The 19,529-nt window shown below is 47.1% G+C and overlaps 2 protein-coding genes across 2 annotated transcripts in view; both read right to left on the bottom strand.

Annotated features, from left to right (window-relative positions):
- LOC103916869 lies at window positions 1-5,200 on the bottom strand. The gene is made up of 7 exons (XM_009323932.1): window positions 5,119-5,200; window positions 3,913-4,255; window positions 2,839-2,898; window positions 2,522-2,626; window positions 2,198-2,318; window positions 1,362-1,559; window positions 1-156 (listed from the first exon to the last, which is right to left on the bottom strand). The coding sequence occupies exons 1-7, from the start codon at window positions 5,198-5,200 to the stop codon at window positions 1-3; spliced, it is 1,065 nt and encodes a 354-aa protein (XP_009322207.1).
- A 3,260-nt stretch (window positions 5,201-8,460) lies between these two features.
- LOC103916867 (OX-2 membrane glycoprotein-like) overlaps window positions 8,461-19,529 on the bottom strand; it is a 15,540-nt gene continuing 4,471 nt past the window's right edge. The window contains exons 3-6 of the mRNA XM_009323931.1: window positions 16,064-16,375; window positions 15,376-15,518; window positions 12,625-12,664; window positions 8,461-8,540 (exon numbers count right to left, since the gene is read on the bottom strand). Of these exons, the coding sequence (XP_009322206.1) occupies window positions 8,461-8,540; window positions 12,625-12,664; window positions 15,376-15,518; window positions 16,064-16,375 (575 nt within the window). The remainder of the gene's footprint in view (window positions 8,541-12,624; window positions 12,665-15,375; window positions 15,519-16,063; window positions 16,376-19,529) is intronic.

The raw sequence follows: 19,529 nt of genomic DNA, 5'->3' as shown, positions 1-19,529 counted from the left end.
TCAGTTCCTTTCAATACCTTCACTTCCAGTGACCACAGTCAGCGTCCACCGCAGGACAACCCTCAAAGTAATTTCGTTGTGTTGCTCCTGAATGTCTTTGGATACAGTGGTTGTAATTTCTTGATACCTGGGATAGGCTTGCTGGATACCAAAAGACTATTTGAAAGTCCAAAGAGAAAAAAATAGCATTAGTGAGTCGCTATTTTAATGGAAGACTCACTGGAGGTGTTTTCACGTTCATTCGTGATCTCTCCCACTAGAGGGTACTCCGCTATTACAAAAGAAAGTGCTCTGCGCTGAGGCTGCACCATGACACAAGCTGTCAGAAGAGCCTTTGCAAATACAGTGGAGGGACATTTCTAACACACCTTGTGTAGTGATACAGAGAGCTGGAGGGGAAGCTTTCCAGCTCAAGCCCTTAAAAACATAACTTTTTTCAAAATACCGATCTCGGTACAGTTCCGCAGGTCTCGCTGCATCTGCAGCACAGATACTCCTGCCTGATTACTCGTGAAATGTCAAAGGGTGTCCCAGGACACGTCACCTACTCACTGACTTGTCTGGCTTGACCCTTGCTGGCGCTCACATGCTCACCCGTGCTCACTCCAGGTGCTGCACCAGGGACACACAGGTTCTGACCCTGGTCCGTCCTGGTAACTGGCACTTGGTTTCTCTCACTCAGGTATCTCCAGTAGCTGATACCCAGGCACACATGCCCGCTGGCCCGTGGTCCCGGCCCAGCTGCTGGCACCAGGCCCCCATACACACCTGCACACCGGCTAGGGAGTCCCTCACCCAGGAAAAGAGTTCGAAATGGAGTTTAATGAGAAGACAGGACAGACCATGGTGACCAGGCACTCGGCATGACCAGACAAGTGTACTGACCAGCCTCCTGTGTACATGCAATGAGACCCTTTTACCCCTTTATCCCTCTATTTTCCCAAGCTTTTTCATTCCCAATTCCCCTTGATTCCTCCCTTTCTCACCTTTGGTGCCTCCCCTAAGCATCCCATAATAAGTCCTGTGCAATCCCAAAATGATCTTCCCCTGCATCCCACCATGTGTCCATACCCCTTTAGGCAGTGACCCCCCCTCAGTTCAAAAGGTGTTCCACTGATGAGTCATGTGGATAGGTTTCACACCCGAACTCTGGGGCTGAGAATCTCCTGGGACATCCCTGGGAGGGGCCTGGGCAAAGTGTCCCTTTTTCTGAGTCCTTAGTTTGGACTCCCCACCTGCCCTTGGGCCCCTGTGCTCCTCTGGGCTTGTGGAGACAGCCTTTAGTGGGCTGATGTCTCTCCTTCCTGTGCTGGGGAGCAGCCGGGGTGGGGTGTTATTTGGACTCCCCCATCTGCCGTTGCCCCTCTGTCCTCCTTCATGGGCGTGCAGTCGAGCTCCTTGACACATAACCCAAGAGGTGCCCTCTCAAACACGCTGTGGACATTGCTGTTCAGGTTCTCCACTTCCTCTGAAAACAAGCGCCTGCAATTTTTTTTTTCTGTCAGGTTTCTCTTCAGACCTGGTAGCCTTTTGTGAAGTGAGGAGCCTGGTGACTGCTCCTGCAAGAGACCCAGCACAATGGTGTAGTAACCACGACAAAGTTCTATGTTATCTGGCAAAGAAAAGTGACAAGAAGACAAGGGGGCTCTCATTCACAGCACAGGACTAGCAAGAGCTTGCAAGGAAAACAGGGAACCTGTGGGAGGTCAGAGAAAAGCGGCTAGTGGGGGTGACTCCCAGCTGTGGTCACTTACTGGTTTTGTCTGTGGATGCCACCAGCCCTCCAGAGCACCTTCAAGCCTGCGTGATCAACAGGGCAGGGCAGACTTTTCTGGGAAAACTTCTGTGTGAGGCTGCTGGTTACAGCACCTGAGCTGTGCTGCGCTCCCTTGCCTTTGTCCAGAAGGGACATCCCATCTGCCCTCCTGAGCATTTCCAGTACCTCTTCCATGCCTTTCCACCTAACTGTTGACTAACTTTTCTCCTTCATGCTCCAGGCCTTCCCCAGCATTGCTAGAGGTTAGATGGGGCACATATGGTGTCATCTATCTGGTGTGGCTGTCCCATGCAGCAAAGACATGGCAGCAAGAGTGGACCCCAGCTCTTGATGGAAGGGTTTTGTCACATTCCTGGTAAGTGTTGCCAAGGCTTTCAAAGGATGTGAATAACTACTGGAAGCCCTGAACACTCGCATTACCTCGTTTTGATAAACAATGTGCTGGTCCTTTGGCTTGTGCATGCTCACGGCTTTCTCGCTTAGGTCTCGGTGTAAGCCTTTCTCCTTTGCAGGTATTCTGGGTGCACTATGTCTCTTCAGTCTGAAAAAAACACAAACTAGTCAAACAACGCTTAGAAACCTCCTGGAATTTAGAGTGAATCTTGCTATTTCAAAGATGCTGTTACCACCTGGGTAAGTTTCCAGGGCAGGTATACAAAAACACCAAGAGGAAACAGAAAGGCAAATTGCAAGGTCAACACAGGCAAGCCATGTCATTTGCAAGAAAATGGAAATTATTCTTACTTTTTCCTTTTTCTGTTGATCAGTCTCATGACACAGCGTATCAAGATTGTTAAGAACACCACAGCTATTAAGACCACCACGATGATTCTGCTCTTCTGAACACCTACAAAAAGAAACCAGTAAGTTCACACAGAACATAGAGGGATGTCAACATGTTTCTCCTCTTCTTCCAGAGGTTGGGACTAAAGTGAAACATTCATCAGTTTGTGCTCATTTATTCTTTGAAGAAGTGAAAGAAACAGTGTAACAACGTAACACTGTGGTAGGTGAGGAATTATTTTATTTTTTAAAAAATACTGATAATGTATCACATTTCCTTGGTATTGGGGAAACCAAAACCCAGGATTTTTACTCCTGATCTATTCATGCTTCTGTTTCTTGGAAAGTCTCCCATCCTTCCTGAGACATACCCTCCTGCAAGATCTTCCACGTGAAATGTTGTTCCCCAGTATTCGACAGACAGTAGCCTGCTCTGCTGGTACCCTCCAGCTGTGGATACTGCTGGAGAGCTGATCACATCTGCTCTAAATTAGTGATTATGTAGAAATATAAACAGACATATATACATATGTACACACAAACCTACATATTTATTAGAGATATATACATATACACACCCCCACCACACAGACACAAAGGTACCACAGGGAGGAGTCTTCTGGGTGGTTTCAAATCATGAAATCTTCATTTAACATGAGGTCTGAACTCCCAGAAAATGTCTAACGAGACCTATGTAAGTACAAGCTGCACTCCCACAATTGCACATCCTTTCCCAAGTGCTCCCCACCACATGCGGCATGTCTCCATACAAACGCAGCCTACCTTCCCTTCCTTTTTCCAGGTAAACTGCCTTCATTTTCCTTCCCTGTGGGTGGTCAAGGAGGCAGGTCAAGGCATGGAGGCGGTTGGCAGAGAAGGTAAGTCTGTTTGCCACCGTTACTGTTCCATTTGCGTTTTGGATCTGGTGTATCTCAGAGGACTCATCCAGGTCCCTGTCATCCAGCCAGGTGATTTTGGGGGCAGGCTTTCCTGTTGCTGAGCAAACTGCGGTGAGGAGACCCTCAGTGGGCAGGTGGGAATCATATTCCACTGTTAGCTCAGAAATTGCTGAGAGCAAAAAGAGAAGGTACTTTTTACACTCTGTGGCGAGTTTATAGTCAAAGTTGGACAGGTCACCTCTCTGTACGTGGGTTCTTATCCGAAAGCACCTCCTGGCTTATTTACCTTCACTTGCTCTGAGGAGAGGTGTGGCAATTCTGGAGACTATCCACCAAGGAGATACTGCTGCATGGAAAGTCACCATGCGGTGGAGAGGATAATGCCTTACCCACCTCCTGACTGCATCAGACCTGTGCTGAGTGCCAGAAGGTGAGAAGGTATTAGTGGAAAACTTACTTTGGATGTTGAGGCATATATCTTTGCTGAAAGAGCCATGCGGGAACACATTGAAAATGCATCTGTAACAGGACTCATCCTCGAACGTGAGATTTTGGAGTGTGATAGCTGAGGCCTTCAGGGTTGCTCTAGTGAAACGCACCTTCTTCTGAAATGACCCTATCAGCCTCAGCCCATGGTATGGGCTGTAGGTGGCTATGTTCTGGAAGGAAGACCCATTTTTCTTCTGCCAGGTGACTTGCAAAACATCCATCGAGAGCGAGAGGTTGCAATAGAAGTTTGCCTCTCCACCAAGGGCTGCTGCAACAATGCTATCAGATTTCACAGCTTCCTTCAAACCTAGGAACAAAGCAAACCCCAAAATCAGAGCAAGAGGAGAAGAATTCACTCGGGGAAGGCTATAGTGCCTTGAAGTATCCAGTCACGGTGTTCCCATCTTGCAGAGCACTGGAACAAGGAACTCCACCACGAGGCCGTGTGGCACACTGGGAGGCTTCAGACACCTTGGTCTCACGCGTGGCCATGAGAGCCAGAGCCATTAGCCTATGCTGTACATTTCCCATGGTGAGGAGGAAGGCGGCATGGGAACAGAGGGCAGGCAGGCTCTTTAGCAAGCACAGCAAACTCAATCCACAGGCTCATCTGCCTGCTTCTTCCCAGTGTGTTACTCTTAGCTTGCTTTTGTCCCCAGGAGCTCAGAGGTGTCCTCTACAGACCTGACACACAGCAACCACCCAGCGAAAGCAGCTCTCGCTCCTGAGAATATCCCTGCTCCCCTCTCGCCGGCACCTGCAAGGGTGCGGGGGGAGGCAGAGCAGCCCAGGAGGGCTGGGGGGCAGTGCAAATGGCTGCAGAGAGATGTCCCCCTGCCCCAGCCTCTCCCAACAGAAGCGTGCGCCGCCCAGACATGTGCATTGGAAATGCAAACCTGCTCCACCCCTTGTGCTGAGGAGCTTAGCAACACTTACAAAGAAAGGGAATATACAGGCTGAAGATACAACTTGAGTGCAAAGACAAACTGCCCTGTGCCCTCTCTGACCTGCATTTCCTGATTTTGCTGCTGACCAACCCCCAGATTACTAGCTACTGTTCCAGTTACCAATGAGTATCAGTCAGGACGGCATCTGGGTCTCTTTGCTTGCCAAAAAAGGCTGGTGCTGCTCTGGAATCAACCTTGTGCGGGGAAAGGACGCTCCACTCACCCATCACCGGCTCCTCCAGCTGGCAGCCCCCGCAGAGCAGCAGCAGGCAGATTTCAGCCCAGCAAAGCAGGGGGAAAAGCATCGTGGGACAGAGCAATTGCCTAGAAAAGCTTGCCCCCTTTCCCTGCATCCCTCAGAGTGTCTGGCATGCCGAGGGGGACGGTTGAAGATTTTGTGCCTTTTTTCAAAGCACTTCTCAGAGGCCAATCAGCAGAGCCGTGGTGGCAAGGTTGGCAGGGAGCGGCCAGCCAGGCGGGAACTGTCCCCTCATTTCCTCCCAGGAGCCTGGTCAATCATTAATCCCGGCAAACTGGCTGCGGGTTAGCAGCATGACTTTGTCCCCCACTGACTGCACTGGATGCCAGAGCTGGAAATAAACAGTACTACCACCCTTTTTTCTTTTTCCCAGCAGCAAAGCTTGGTGTTACCCCTTGTTAGCCCCATGCTGCTGAGCTCCGCTACAAGTGCCATCAGAAGGACTTGCACCTCGCAAAGTGTAAATGTGGAGTCTTCCTGGTAAGCGCAGGTGGTGGCTGGTGGAGAGGGAAGAAATGAGGGATCACAGACCCCGGCAGCCACCGCTCCCTTTCTCTTCGGCAGGGAAGGGAAGGTAGGCAGGGAGGCACTGCCTGTGGATCACCGCCTCTGCAGCTTGCTGAGCACTGATCCCGGGCTCCTCGGGGAGGCCACTTTCCTCCCCCAGGTCTGGCACAGATGACTCACAAGCAAGAACAGGAGATGATTCTCCACCAAGAGAGCAGTGTGGAGACACCTGCAGATGCCACTGCTTCGCCCCAACCCACAAGCACACCAAAACGACAAATTGGATTATGAAAAGAGTCTCTACAGAAGGCAGGTTTGGCTGAAGTCTCTCCACCCCAAATGTGTTTGCATCTCATGTGATTCCACAAGGGGAAAGCCAGGGATGCGACAGTGCTCCTGGGCTCAGGGGCGAGGTCTTGTGCCCAAGGGTTTCACTGTAGAACAACACAGCACAGCTCCTGGCCACATGGTAATCCAGCGGTGAGATTAAGCACCATATGAAGTTTCTAGCTGTATTTACAGAAGGATACCCACCATAGTCTATACATTTTTTCTGGGTTTTTCTGTAAGAAAGGGAGAAGGCTCTTTTACAGGAAAATATGAGAAGCAAATACCATACACATTCTGTTTGTGTTCATCTCTGCTATTTAGGAATTTAACTCTTCCCTCCATCAGGAGGGGCAGCATAATGTTTTAGATTTCTTGCAGTTTTCCATGGATTTACATCCCCCCCCCCAACCTTGTAGATTAATTAATAAAAAGGTGAGATGGAGTCCAGAACATCCCTCCTGGCACCTCCATTAGGGGAAGGGGCTCCATCCAGCCTCTCATTGGGCCTCACAGCACCAGCCTACACTGCAGGCAAAGAGCAGGGAAGTGAAACCAGCACGCACCACCACATCAGAGCCTTTCCACAGGGTCCCTCGGGGATTTTCAGCTTCTCTCCCCTTCCCTGGCTCTATCATCTCCTTTTTCTGATGCCGGCTCCCATCTCAGTCTCCTCTTTCCCAGACTTCTGCTCTGGGCAGAAGGGGCTGCTTTACCCCAGGGGAGCAGCCAGGCAGGAGTATTTGGGACCCACTTCTCTGTGACTTGGAGCAAGCCCCCAGGGGCCTGCCAAGTGATGCTCCACAGCAAACTCTCTGGCATGTAGTAGAGAAAGCCATGGCAGCTCACTTATGTCCCCTTTCCTAGGGTCAGGATTGCCAACCAAATTCAGGCGCTTTATTGACAAACCAAAAAACCTTAACAAAAACAAGCATCAGAGATTCTTGCAGAAGCAACTCGAGACAAGAAAGGGAGGGCAAGGACAAGAGAGGATGCAGATAATGCTGTGGAAATCACATAGGGACTTTCCTGGGTTAGGAGGACCAAAGAGCAAGTGGAGGTGAATACGCTCAATGCACCTGGGCAACCGCATGGGGAACGCGAGCTCACTGCCCCAAGCAAACACCCAGCCCTAGCTAATGCGAAGCAACCAACACAAATATCACTGCAATGTGGATCTTGCACCCAAGATACAGTAGACAGAGCAGATCTGCTCCTCTCTCATTGGTCCCAAGAGCCCAGTTGGAGATGGGAAAGCAGACCCAGGTGCAGGCACCAGTAGAGGGTCACATGCGTAAAGAGTTTTGTGGAGGTATATCTTCAGTTCCTTTCCTATGTGAGAGGGGAGGTTGGTGCAATCATCTTAAATTCATTAAAATCATTAAATCATTTCTCCCCTTCTAGAAACTCTTCATTATCCAGGCAGCAAAATGGGCTCGAGTATTTTTATTACAGCAACAGCCTTTACCCTTTGAATCTCTGTTTTTTTTACCCGGGCAAGGATTCTACTGTCCAACTGCACGCTGTGGGGCAAAACATACCCCACCCGCTCACATACAAAATAATAACATACAAAAATGGCACTTGCACCTCTAAAAGGTCCTGGTAACAGGTCAGATTATCAAAAAGGAATCTGTTCAACCTCTCATTGTTTCCCACATCCTTCCTCCCCAACTTTTACTTTATGTAGTTCCTGAACTTTGTACACAAAAAGAAACTGGCTGGTTTTTTTTTCAGGCATTTATCAAATGCCCTAGAAGATATGGTTAGTTTTTTAAAAAGAACTATCCTAGAGGACTGCTTGTCCAAGCCAGACCTCAATGCTTTCAACTTTTCAAATAAAGCAGCATGTTTGGACTGTAAGTGCTGGAGAGTCTGACCTTAATTAATTAATTCTTATTTTCTGAGGAAAAAAAAAAATTAAGTCTGCAGAACTGCCCTAGGATTAAATTGAGAAGATGACTTTCTGGGGCCACTCTTTTTCAGGCTTTAGTTTTGCTATTTACACTGATGCCAAAGAGAAGAATTACTAGTAAAGAGAAAGACAGTTCATCAGTTTTATAGCACTGTATTTTCTCCTGCTTTCTGTTGATCTATATTTCTCGTTCTCAGTTCTGCTGGAGGCCAAGGGGCACCCTGCTCCTGGGCACAGCCTGTAGACAAAAGGGCGAGTATGAAAGGAAATGTTGGCTCACTCCTGGCTGCAAGCCCAGACACGTTGACTGCTGAGCCAAAAGGGGCAGACATCAGCCTGGCAAATGCCATGCAGACACTCTGAGAGCAGATAATCACTGAAAGGGTTTACCCCCCTCGTTTCCTGTTGGTTGAATGTTTGCTTCAGTTAGGAAGTTATGGGGATTTTATACTTTTGATCAGAAACCGACTGGGGAATGTGGAGTGCGATACCCAGTGCCGCCTCCCTCCCACAGCATCAGCTCCCACTGTGCCCAGCCCTCTCCTTCCCTGGCTGCATTACCCGTAGCCATTCTCAGGCCATATACCAGCCGGCACCAACCGAGGGGCAAAAAGAGACCGTCCATCACTAATTAACTCTGCAAAACAGGACACTTGCTCATGCACTTAAGTGGTAAGCTTTCCAAGCACTCCTCAAATTCCTTTTCCCAAGCTCTTCGCACATCTTCTCTGTGGCTTGGTTGTCAAACTGGCCAAACTTCTCAAGCCAATTAGTCTGCTAATGCCCTGCAGAAGTGAGAGGCCATAGAGCAGTATGGATCCCAGATAACATTCTTGTTGCAAAGCTAATCTTGTGAGAAGCGTTTCTCCTGGAAGCAGCCAAGTCCTAAGGACTTGTTTTCTAAAAAATTGCCATCCTGAAAGATTTCCTGGGGAAATCATTCCCCCATTTGGCTCCACCTAGAGCCCCTTCCCCTGCCCTCGGGCTCTGCATGTGCCCTTTTGCCCTGGTCCCCTCTCCTTCCCTCTTTCCTCCCTAACTCCCACTTCCCAGCTTAGCCCTGTGAAAACCATGGGTGGAGAAGGGCAAGGGGTGGCCAGCAGGGGAGGGGTGATCCAGGCAAGAGGACAGCATCTTCAAAGGTGTGATGAGATGGAATAACATCAGGGAGAAGAAACAACCTTGAACAGGCCAGGAGAGGCAAACTACGTGGCTGGGTCAAGTAACAGCAAAGCAAAGGACAAACTTTGTTGTTTGCGGCAGAGGTGTTGCACTGGTTGATACTACAACATCAGGTCTGGATCCCATGGACCAGAAAAAGAGCAAAGGAAGAAGAAATGTGCTAAGGGAATAAAGGAAACTGTAGAGAATCAAGTAGGGGGTCCCCAGACCGTCTCAATCACCTTTCAGGAAAAACATCTGTCCCACTAACGATGACTAGTGCTGTTTCCTGATGGCTTCTGGCTTCAGCTTTTCCAAGTTGGCCTCCAAATCCATGTCTGCTAGTTTCACAGCAGAATGATACAGTGTCACAAACCTGAGACTAGAAGAGTTAAAACTGCACAATGACCACACGTTCCTTCTGCTGGGCCAGAGCCCACTGGAGAGCCTGGTGCATCACGCACCCCTTTGGGCTGGGATGTTATTACCCATGACTCAGGATTCAGCCCCCCTTCTTTTGCATCCTAGTCAGAAGGTTTCCACCCCAGAGGAACCTGCAGGGCTTTCTGTTGGTCATACAGCGAGGTCTTGGTTTCCCCGTGCAGCCTGAGCTAGACTGAGTAATGCTTTCCAATTGTCTTGACGTGGTCAGAAATCTTTACAATAAAGATTTCCAGAAAGAAATGTTGATGTTATATACATAGATAAATACTGAAGCCTTGAGTAGGGAATCGACACCTTGCTTCCGTTAATAAATCCTTTCTAGAAAGGAGACAGCCTACATTTAAATACCCTTAAAATTAAAATGTTCTGAAGTAGATAGGCAAAGATCTTCAGAAAACTATACTAGGACATTCCCCTTTTGTCCTCTTTGTGTATAGGTTCTGGTATTTAGAGAAAAATTTGTAGCAAACAAAGATATTTCTTTTTATTCAGCTGATGGGCAGCTAAAACCCCACCACGATCTCACTTATGAAAATAGCTACATTCCTGTAGACACGGAAGGCTGAAGGCAAATTGGTTTCTTTAAGCCTAAAATGTAACCCTGGGCATTTATGATGAGACGCTGGACATGCTGTGATTTATTTGAAGGATAATATCAAATAAAATATTCTGATTGAAAAAAAATCTCTATTTTTTAGTCTAAAAGTGTAGGGTTTTTTTCTGCAAGCTTTTCATTGCATCTTAGTCTCTCATGTACAATTTCAAGTGCTCTTCTACTAGACAAGCTGCCTTTTCTTCCCTTTTCCTTCGGGTGGTTAAGGACTGCAGCTTCTGACAAGTTAGGGAAGTCAAAACTCTGTTTGTATTGTGTATGGGTCTTAGACTGAAGATTCCCTCAGGCTTCCCAGAAATTTCAGGTGGCTTTTTTCAAAGCTGAGTAGACTACAACAGAATCCATCCACAAACAGCTTGGACAAGAGTTCAGAGCTCCTTTCACACACAGCTTTTTATGAGCAAAGATGAAAGCAGCAGAGACATAAGAAGGCCCTTTGTATGGCTTCCAAAATATGAGTAATTTCTGGTATACCAAGAGTGAAAGCAAAAATATGCTTGATTTTTATCTGCCTGGTTCGATAGTCTCATTTATGAAAGAGAAAAATGCACTCAATTAGTGCAATTCTCTTATTTCAGCCGATTTGCAGGGGCTCAGTGCTGAAAACTGAATGAAAAACAATAGGTTACGTTTTCTTCCATGTCTGAGTTCAGAAGAAAATTTACTGGTGTGGTATTTAGTAGATGAATCATTCCCCCAGGGTCACACAACAGAGAAATGATGAATGATGCTTTCAATCTTCTATCACCAAAACAAAGTTCCTTTTCACTGTGTGGATTTAGTCCCATGCCTCTGCCAGCAGTGGTTTCAGAAAAAGAATATTTTTCCTATTTCAGCCAGTGATTTGTGAAACGTCTAAGGGCAGCATTTCAGCTACATTTCAAAGTCACATCTTCAGCCAGAGCTTCTGGGGTGATTCCTTTACACCTTACTGCTCTCTTAGAGCTGTGAACCCAGTACCCAGGAAGAGAAAAATACCAACACAGTACATCTCTGAAACAGCCTGGCATGCCAAAACAGGAACCTGGACATTTTATACAGCCTGAGGACCCTTTATTATATACCAATATATATAAATACAAAATACACAGTTAAGGTCCTACGTGAGTTAAAACCTTAACCCAAGCTGGCTAAGGTCAAGATCAAAGGATCCCAGAGCCTTGAGGTGCAGGTTAAATAATCCCATCTGCTTTGCAGAGAGAAAACACATTACCCAGAGCCAGTTTTACCCAGGTAAGAGGCAAGCAGGAGGGTGGCATTCCCACTTGTCCTCTTTCCATCTGTTAGGAAAAATGATGCCCTGCATCCACACCACTGTTGCCCTGGGCTGGACAAGTTGCAGTGACAGGAGGTGGCTGAAGGCAGGGTTGGGTCAGACCAACAACTGCCCAGCCACGAGACAGGTAAAAACCTAGGCTTTTTGCGCTTTTGGGGTTTTTGGGGTTTTTTGGGTGTTGGGTTTTTTTTTTTTTTTTTTTTTTTTTTTTTTTTTTTTTTTTTTTTTTTTTTGGTGGTGGCAATAGTAGCTCAGAACGTTCCTGTAGAGTAAAATTTGAAAATATGCTCTGCTTCCATTTACTTACAAAGTTAACCTGCTTCATATCACTCATATTGAAGCAGCAAGGTAGAGCAGTCCATTCCACGTTAATTTTTTACCAGTTTTATTTTTACTACTCAACACCTATTCAAAATTTGCAACATTTCATAGCCTAGATACTATATTAAAATAAATACTAAGTATCTGTATAAACCCATCTGAAATGCAACCTCCAAAGAATTACTGCCAAATTGTTAACAGAGATAGCTGGACAGACAAGCACAAGATAATCAAAGAAACCTCAGAACAGCAGTTAGGATGTTATTCACCCACAGTAAAAACTTCTGATCCCCTCAGTCACGCGCTTGTTTGTTCACTGAAAAGTTGGGGTTTTTTATCTATTTCATACTCTTTTTTTCCCAGCTAACAGCCAGTTAATTATACGTAGTCTGTATGCTTACATTCATTTCATTGCTACATGAAGCCAAACTCCACAGCACTAGCATATAGCATTTTATGGCATTGCATTTTAGTAGCTGGCTTTGTATAGCATGAAGGCAAATACATGTGTTGGTTTTAAGTGTTCTTTTTTTGGATGTCATTTGCTGTTCTGATTCTGATACTATGAAAGACATAAATCGATAGCATCTTCCTTTTATGTACAGCATTTTGCTTGTAAGCTACCACATTCTCCTCTTTCACTCAGGCTCTAGTCCTATCGTGCTCGTAAGCAGAAACCTACAAAATCTTTTCACAATTCAACATTCAGCTAAATAGTAAAAGAAATTACAATCCCGCACATAAACAGATACTTTCATGACTCCAAACCCTGCTTTCCTCCACTCCAGTTGATCAGCTTGTAGAAAATAATAATAATAGGTAATCTCTGCAGTCTTCCTGGGTTTATAAAGGTTTCTTGCCAGCTTCGTGCCTTTCTCTCTTGCCTCTGAAAATCCTTTTCATTACCTGTGTCCAGACTCCCTGTTTCTGCCAGAGACTCATTTATCTTTTTTAAAAAAAGACCCGTTAGTTTAAACATTAGTGGAAACCTTTTCTAAAACTCAAAAAAACCCCTCTCCAAAACCCCCCTGAAGCGCAAGTGCGGACCCTGCTGAGTGGCGAGGGCTGACGCTGCACAGCCTGTTCAGGAGGAGTGCCAGGGGCTGAGCCCTGCCCTCTCGCCCACACCCTGCCCCCCACAAACCACCGACCCAGAGGAAAACCTGCTTCTCCCCCGGCCCCTTCCCTCACAGAGGAAGAGGAAATTAAGCTGCAATGGCGGAAAAGCTTGGACAAAATGTGCTTCCTCCTTTGACAATTATGGGTCTCGGGAGAAAAATTCCTGATTGTGACGGTTGCAGCCAGTTCCCCTTTCCCCGCACTCACCAGCTGCACTATTACTGTTAGGGAGCCTAAAAAAGCATTTTATGACAAGGACTGGGTTTATTCATTCTCAACTCACCTACTCGCTTTCGTTTTAGGTTACTTAGCTTTTTGACTACAACTCAGCCTGGTTCATCTGGGACGCACACTTGAAATAGATGGGTGAGGAAAAACCAGATGACATGCACTTGCTCCAGGAAGCCAGGAGGAGAGGAAACAGCCTGCACTGGCTGTCTTCTTGCTGCCCACAAGACCACACCAGCCAGGTGGGCTCATTTCACCTTCCCTGTGTCTATACCCATGGAAAAATTTCATGGGCATAGGGTGGGATTCAGAGAATTACAGGAGAACTGCTCAGATCTGACCTACAGGTTATAAGCAATGAATTTTAGCAATAGGTAACACTTGCTGCCCTGCGCTGGTGTATATCTGCCAACATGCAGCATCCACCCCCTCGCTCCTACCAGCCTCCTGCTTCCCACTGCACTCACCTGCCACTACACCATGACATGCACAAAATCCACCAGGCAGCCTACTGCCCCTCCAACTGCCCTTTTATTTCCTTGCTTCCTCCTGCAGGCAGGTGGGATGCCTGGAAATACAAGGCAGCTGTGATGGATTAGTGAAATTAAGAAGGGGGCTGTGGAAACCACAGAAGAAGGAAACATCTATGTGCCCTTTGCTTTTGTGTTACTTTCTGGGAAAGGTTGGTGGAAGTCGGAGTTGGCAACTTCCTTATGCCTGATGACTCCTGGCTTGAAGCCAGTCACTCTTGATGCCTGGATTGCAAGTTCAGGCCGGCTGCAGTTTTGACCTGATCTCTCGTGCCCTCTGGGGAGCAAGACCTTCAACACCTGAAGCTCACAGCAGCGTGCCAAGCTGCTCTCCAGGTTTTCTGCACCCTGGCTCCTGGTGGGGGTCTCCTTTGGCCCAACAGCAACACCTCCCAGGCCAGCACACCTACAAAATGCTGCCCTGTTTCAGACAGTCCCCCACCCAGTTTTGAGCTTGCAATGTTAAAGTATCAGAAAGGAATAAACATAACTTTCAAAACCCCAGAAAATACAAAACATGAGTTTCATTATGCAGATCCCCACAGACAGAGTCTCAAATAAATACTTTACAGATTTTTTCTACAAAATGGAATATTATAGTGTAACAAAATAAATAAATATCTATTATAAATTGTCCTTTTTTGCATTTCCCTCAGAGTGAAGTCACAGCAGGTTTGCTCGGAAGCCTGAGGTGCCATTGTAAGAAGTTTCTCTCTCACATGCGTAGGGCGGGCAGCTGCTCAGGTGTTCAGCAGTGTGCCAGGGCTGGGGGACACCGCAGGAGCCCACCTGCCCACAGCTCCATACTGCCCGTACTTCTTGGCCTTGGTACAGGCAGGAAGGACCTAACAGAAGAGAGGTTGTTGGGGTTTTTTTCCTTCTTCAAATACATGGTTATTTTAAGTGCAGGCAAAAAGATCCGGGCTGTGTACATTACCGAATGGGTCCTTGCATCTCTGTGTGTGAGGGGAGACTAAAATTTTCCCCTCGCAACTCCCCTAGCAGGCTCCAGCTTGGACTTAGAGGCATGGCACCCATGGAAGAAGACACATCACATTTCCTCCCACTGCTTTTTGTCTCCAAAACACCCATCAAAAGTAAGGATGCACACTCTGGGCATATCCCATGAGGAGGCTGAGGTGCCATCAGCACAAAACTGGGCTGCAATTTTCTGTAACGATGCCACCTCACTCAGTTTACCTCTGCCTTGAGCTTGCTTCCATCACCCCCTGTGCCAGAAGAGCCTCAGTGGACAACCAGTAGTGCCTCAGCCCCTGCCGCAGTGCGGCACCCTGAGCTTTCCACACAGAGGCACACTCTTTGTTTAAAGACCCCATTTTGTTTGAGATGCATCCTCAAAGCTGCTTCCTCCATGAGCTGCACTGGCCCTGCCAGAGGGAGGTTATTTTAGGAGACACAGAAAAATGGTGCAAGGGGACAGCCACTGCTCGCACAACTATTTTGTGCATAAATATAGTAACAGAGCCACACTTCCCCCACAGAATGTCTTGTCATTGAGAAAGTGAATGTTTTCTAGCTGTCATCACTGTCAGGTGCCTATGGGACTAGCTAAGCACCTTCAGGCTTCCCCTTCCCAGCGTGCTGCTACCCAGCTGTCTGGCTGGGGGCTGATCCCTTCATCTCTCCCTGCCCCGGGTGCAGCCCGGGCTGGGCAGCATGCAGCCAGCTCCGGTGTGGCCGGGCAGAGCTGGGTCCCGGTGGCAAGCCCTGCAACCTGTGTGGGTGAGCCCTACAGCAGCCTGGGGAAAGGCAGACCTACCCAGCATTGCTGGGCTGGGTTTCCCTCTGGGTCATGTAGGTGCCTGAGGCAGCAGCAGAAGCAGGCGAGAAGGAGGACGGAAGTCAGGGGGACCAGCACCCCCACTGCAATGGCAATGGCTGGTGCCACACTGCTGTCCAGACCTGTGGGGAAAGCAGCGGGTACTCAGTTTGTGCATGAAGAAAATAAAACAACCCAAACCCATTTCAGACATTCCTTGGCCAGTCCCCAGGGTGAGATAGGGCGGATAAGGGCACTGGGAGCACATGCCAGCATGCACACAAGTGGCACCACCAGCAGACCTGCATTTGGGGACTGTTGCCACGATCAGCCATGTGACACCCAGCCCCTCCGAGCTACCCAAAGCCGCACGTCCTCTTGATGCATCAGACTATGTGACAGGGGAACCCTGCAAGTCCTCGGCAGAGGCAGGGAGGTTTGTGCACATCACAGCGTGCAGGGCACCCGGCAAGCAGTAAGACATTTTGTGCCATCGCCAAGGGCGTTTGGATGCTCCTTGGCACCTCCTCTGCCCCTCCCCAGCCCAGCCTTGGCTGCTCTTCCAGGTGCCTTCCCCACATGACCTGCCCCCCCCCCCCCACCCCCCCGAGGATTTTCTTGATCTACCCCAGGAGGTGTTTTGTGGCCTCCTCCCTGCTCCAGGACAGGAGCAGTGTTGCATACTGACCCCGCACCATGGTGTCTATGGGCAGGACCAGGGTCACATTTAGAGAGGGGTGTTGGATCACACAGGCAATGTGATACTCCTGGAGGATTTTGGAGTGGGTGTGGGTGAAGTTGCTGATGACAGTCACAGTCTGGTTGTCGAGCCTGACATGGTACTCCCTTGGTTTCTGCTGCAGGATGCTGGGAAGGTGCCAGGTGATTTTTGGAGCTGGTTTCCCTGTTGCTGAGCAGCTCATCCCCACCACTTTCTCAGAGTCCTCAGCTTTGTCTGGACTGGGTATAAGCTTAGCCTCCACTTTGGGGTCCGAGATGGCTGTAAAACACAAAGTAACAAAATCCGTTATTTTCTGCTCACGTTTGAGCAAAGAGCATCTGTATTCACTATTATCTTGGAGGACAACCTTGATATTTAATCTTGCCTCCCCATCCCCAAAGCCCCAGCAGTGACAAATAAACATGAAAGTGATCAGGCAGCAGTCCGGAAATGAAGAGCTTGGCAAAAACGAAGGACAAGAGGGTAGAAGCATTTGTGTTTCAGTTCTGTTATTAACTGCAGCACTGCAGCATCCCAACTGAGAAGTGGTGATTACGGACGAGTAAAGAGCAACAGGTAATGAAACCATGAAACCACATGTCCTCCTCTCTCTGAAAGGGCTGACTGCTTCAATGAGTCAAAATTCTTGTTCTTTTCCCCTAAACATATCTGCAGGATTAGCTTTATTGCTGTTTGAGATGTGCAGGCTTGTGGACCAAAGTACTAAATGCATCTGTTTGTGCAAGACAGTAATAGTGAATTTGTATGTGGTTACACCACAGGATTTCACCTGTGGAGGTTTTGAGCTTGTACAACTTTCTTCCCTCTAGTGTTGGGTTTTGGGGGTGTCATGGTATCCCTCAAAACCTTCATTAAAGATCAATTCTTCTGAACTCCTCACCCTAGATTTGCGGATGCTGTCACATTTAGTCTTAGTCAGCAAGAAGGATGAACTACAGGCATCATTCATGCTTACTCACTCGCATGAAGCCCTCTTGCTGATTCCTATTTATACAAACTGTATTTGCAAGGAATAAAGAAAGGGGAGGAGTACAGGAAGCTGTTTTCAGCCTGGGTAGAACTCCAGGGGAGATCTGTACACATAAGGACATGTCTATCCCCTGTAGAAAATAACCTATTTATTCCTCAGCCATAAAATCATACCGTAATTTAGGTCAGAAAGGACCTCTGGAGGTCATCTCATCCAAGCCCCTGCTCAAAGCCAGGCTAATTAGCTCAGTTTGCTCAGGCCAAGATCTATAAAGGCACATAGCTCCATGTGGCAGTGCAATCCACAGGTTTCCATATGACGGTTTACCAGCCTGCCTTCTACTTCAGTGCATGGGCTAATGGTGTAGGGGTCCAAACCACACTCTACTTCTAGGTCCCTGTTTCTGAGAATATTATTCTTTTTAACCATTTAAGTGCAGTGACAATTCTAGTTTCATTCAAGTCTGAGTTAATATGAATGCCTTCTGATTAAAAAAGTATCTATTACTATATTTAGTGGTACTCCATGTGTATATTACTATTCACGTAACAAAAATAACAATGGCAATATTTATGCTGAAATTAATCTTGTCCCAACACTAGCAAACATATCACTATCATTTAGTGATCCTACTTTTAAACAAAAAAAAATCTGTTTATTCTTCTTAGGAAAAAATGATTGTTTTTCCTTTTGGAAGGTGAACAAAGATTTGCATATGAATGAGGTGTAGAAGACACCGAATGATCCTGTGAAAGGGGAAAAAGGCTTGTGCCAGATGCATAATGGCACCTATAACCTCCTGGTACAATTCCAGATGCACCTCATGAGGTTGTCTGGATCCTCCAAGCCATAACTGCCAGAGGGCGGAAGCAAGACATTGTATACTTTTTTTTTTTTTTTTTTTTTTTTTTTTTTTTTTTTTTTTACGGCTAGACCTCATTTATTTACTATGGTTGTGCCTGCCTAGAAAAAAAAAAGGTAGGTATTTCTCTTTTTTTGCATCACCCATAGACAGAAACTCAAACCCCACAAAGCTGATGAAACCCACTAGTGTTGCTCTGAGAGCAACAAGAAAAGTGTGTAGGGGGATTTCAGTTGGAACTTCTCAAAATCTCCCATGTATGAAAACACAAGTGTCACAAACAGTTTATATTTTGATTAATAAATGATCTCCGAACTTCTTCTTTCACTCATGGGATGCATAAAAATAACATATCCACCCACAGCATTAACTTCAAATATTAAGTTGCAACATCCAAAACCAGTAAAGGAAAGCTGTGACAGATGTTTCCAGAGGGGATGGGAAAAATTGTTCACTATCTTGGCAGAAACACATGCACTCCACATCTGCTCTTCTTGTGACTAAGCAGTTCTCTCTCATCCCACATTGGATCCCAAGGAATGAGTATCATGTGAAAAACATACTGTAGCATTGAGCTTCCCCTTAGCAAGCGTCTGTAATAGATGCACAGTCAAAACCTGTAAGTGCTTGCATTTGCAGTAAAGTCCTGCTACACTGTTAGCGTGTGCCCACTGTTGATGCTTGATGCATACACTTAAATTAGCTGCTTCTTTTGCCTTTCATCTAAATATTTGTTTCCAGTGAAAAAGTACCTTCAAGAAATACTGTGCGCAAGTACCTGCTTTAGTAGCTCTTGCAAAGGAGTAATGCAAATGTTCCCAAATTTGAGCTGTGGCAAAAATTTTAGGAATTCCTAAAAAAATCTGAGGAATTACAGTATGCCTTGTGATGACAGAAAGCCTTTTCCAACCGTATGGGTGTTCACCAGCAACACCGTGCCTCGGTTTCCCTGTCTAAGAAATAGCGATGGCATTTCTCCGCTGTGCTCGAGACTTCCAGGCGAATGGTGCCATCTGCAATGAAGGCGGAAGGCCTCCGAAGACGGCCCAGCAAATGGCTGGGGAATTTTGTGACCCAGCAAGTCTTGCCCATTCTAGTGTGGCACATCCTCCTCCCTCTGTACCTGCTCACTCCATCCCCTTCCTGGGTCTCATTCTCATCCTCTTTGGCGATGAAGGTCAGCAAAACCTTTCCAAAGCAAAATGGAGGGGGAAGGGGAGCAGGCTGTTCAAAAGAGACCCGCCAAGCACGCTTGAAACTATTCTGTTCCAAAATGGGTTTTGCTACAGGGTAGGAAATTGCTGCTTCTTCTTGGGTTTGCTGTTTTCAACCAGGCAGGTCTGAGGTTCCTCCAGTCATGCCTGTTTCTTTTTTCACAGTGTTGTATCCAGTTCTTACATGGTTTCACTTCCCCTTGTCACGCAGTGACAGTGCCCATCCTGGAACAGCCCCTTTTCTGAAGGCTGTTGTAATCGGGCAATTACCAGCTTGTAAACTCCCTGGCAGTCCCCTCTTGAGGGCAAAGACATGACAGCATTTTGTTTTCAGCTGGTGACTCTGGCTTGCTCATGTTGCCCTGA

This window comes from Pygoscelis adeliae, unplaced genomic scaffold (assembly GCF_000699105.1).
Source record: "Pygoscelis adeliae isolate BGI_AS28 unplaced genomic scaffold, ASM69910v1 Scaffold124, whole genome shotgun sequence".
Classification (NCBI taxonomy): Eukaryota; Metazoa; Chordata; class Aves; order Sphenisciformes; family Spheniscidae; genus Pygoscelis; species Pygoscelis adeliae.
Note: the sequence above shows the minus strand (reverse complement) of the source record. Positions and strands in the feature narration are given on the sequence as shown.

Bases quoted from the DNA above. Each gene is read 5' to 3' on its own strand.
- LOC103916869 (XM_009323932.1), bottom strand. From the start codon at position 5,200: ATGCTTTTCCCCCTGCTTTGCTGGGCTGAAATCTGCCTGCTGCTGCTC. The intron at 2,899-3,912 runs GTTTTCCACTAA...AGACTTTCCAAG, and splicing joins TGCCTCAACATCCAAAGTAA to AAACAGAAGCATGAATAGAT. The intron at 2,627-2,838 runs GGAAATGTGATA...GTTTCTTTTTGT, and splicing joins TTTGGTTTCCCCAATACCAA to AGGTGTTCAGAAGAGCAGAA.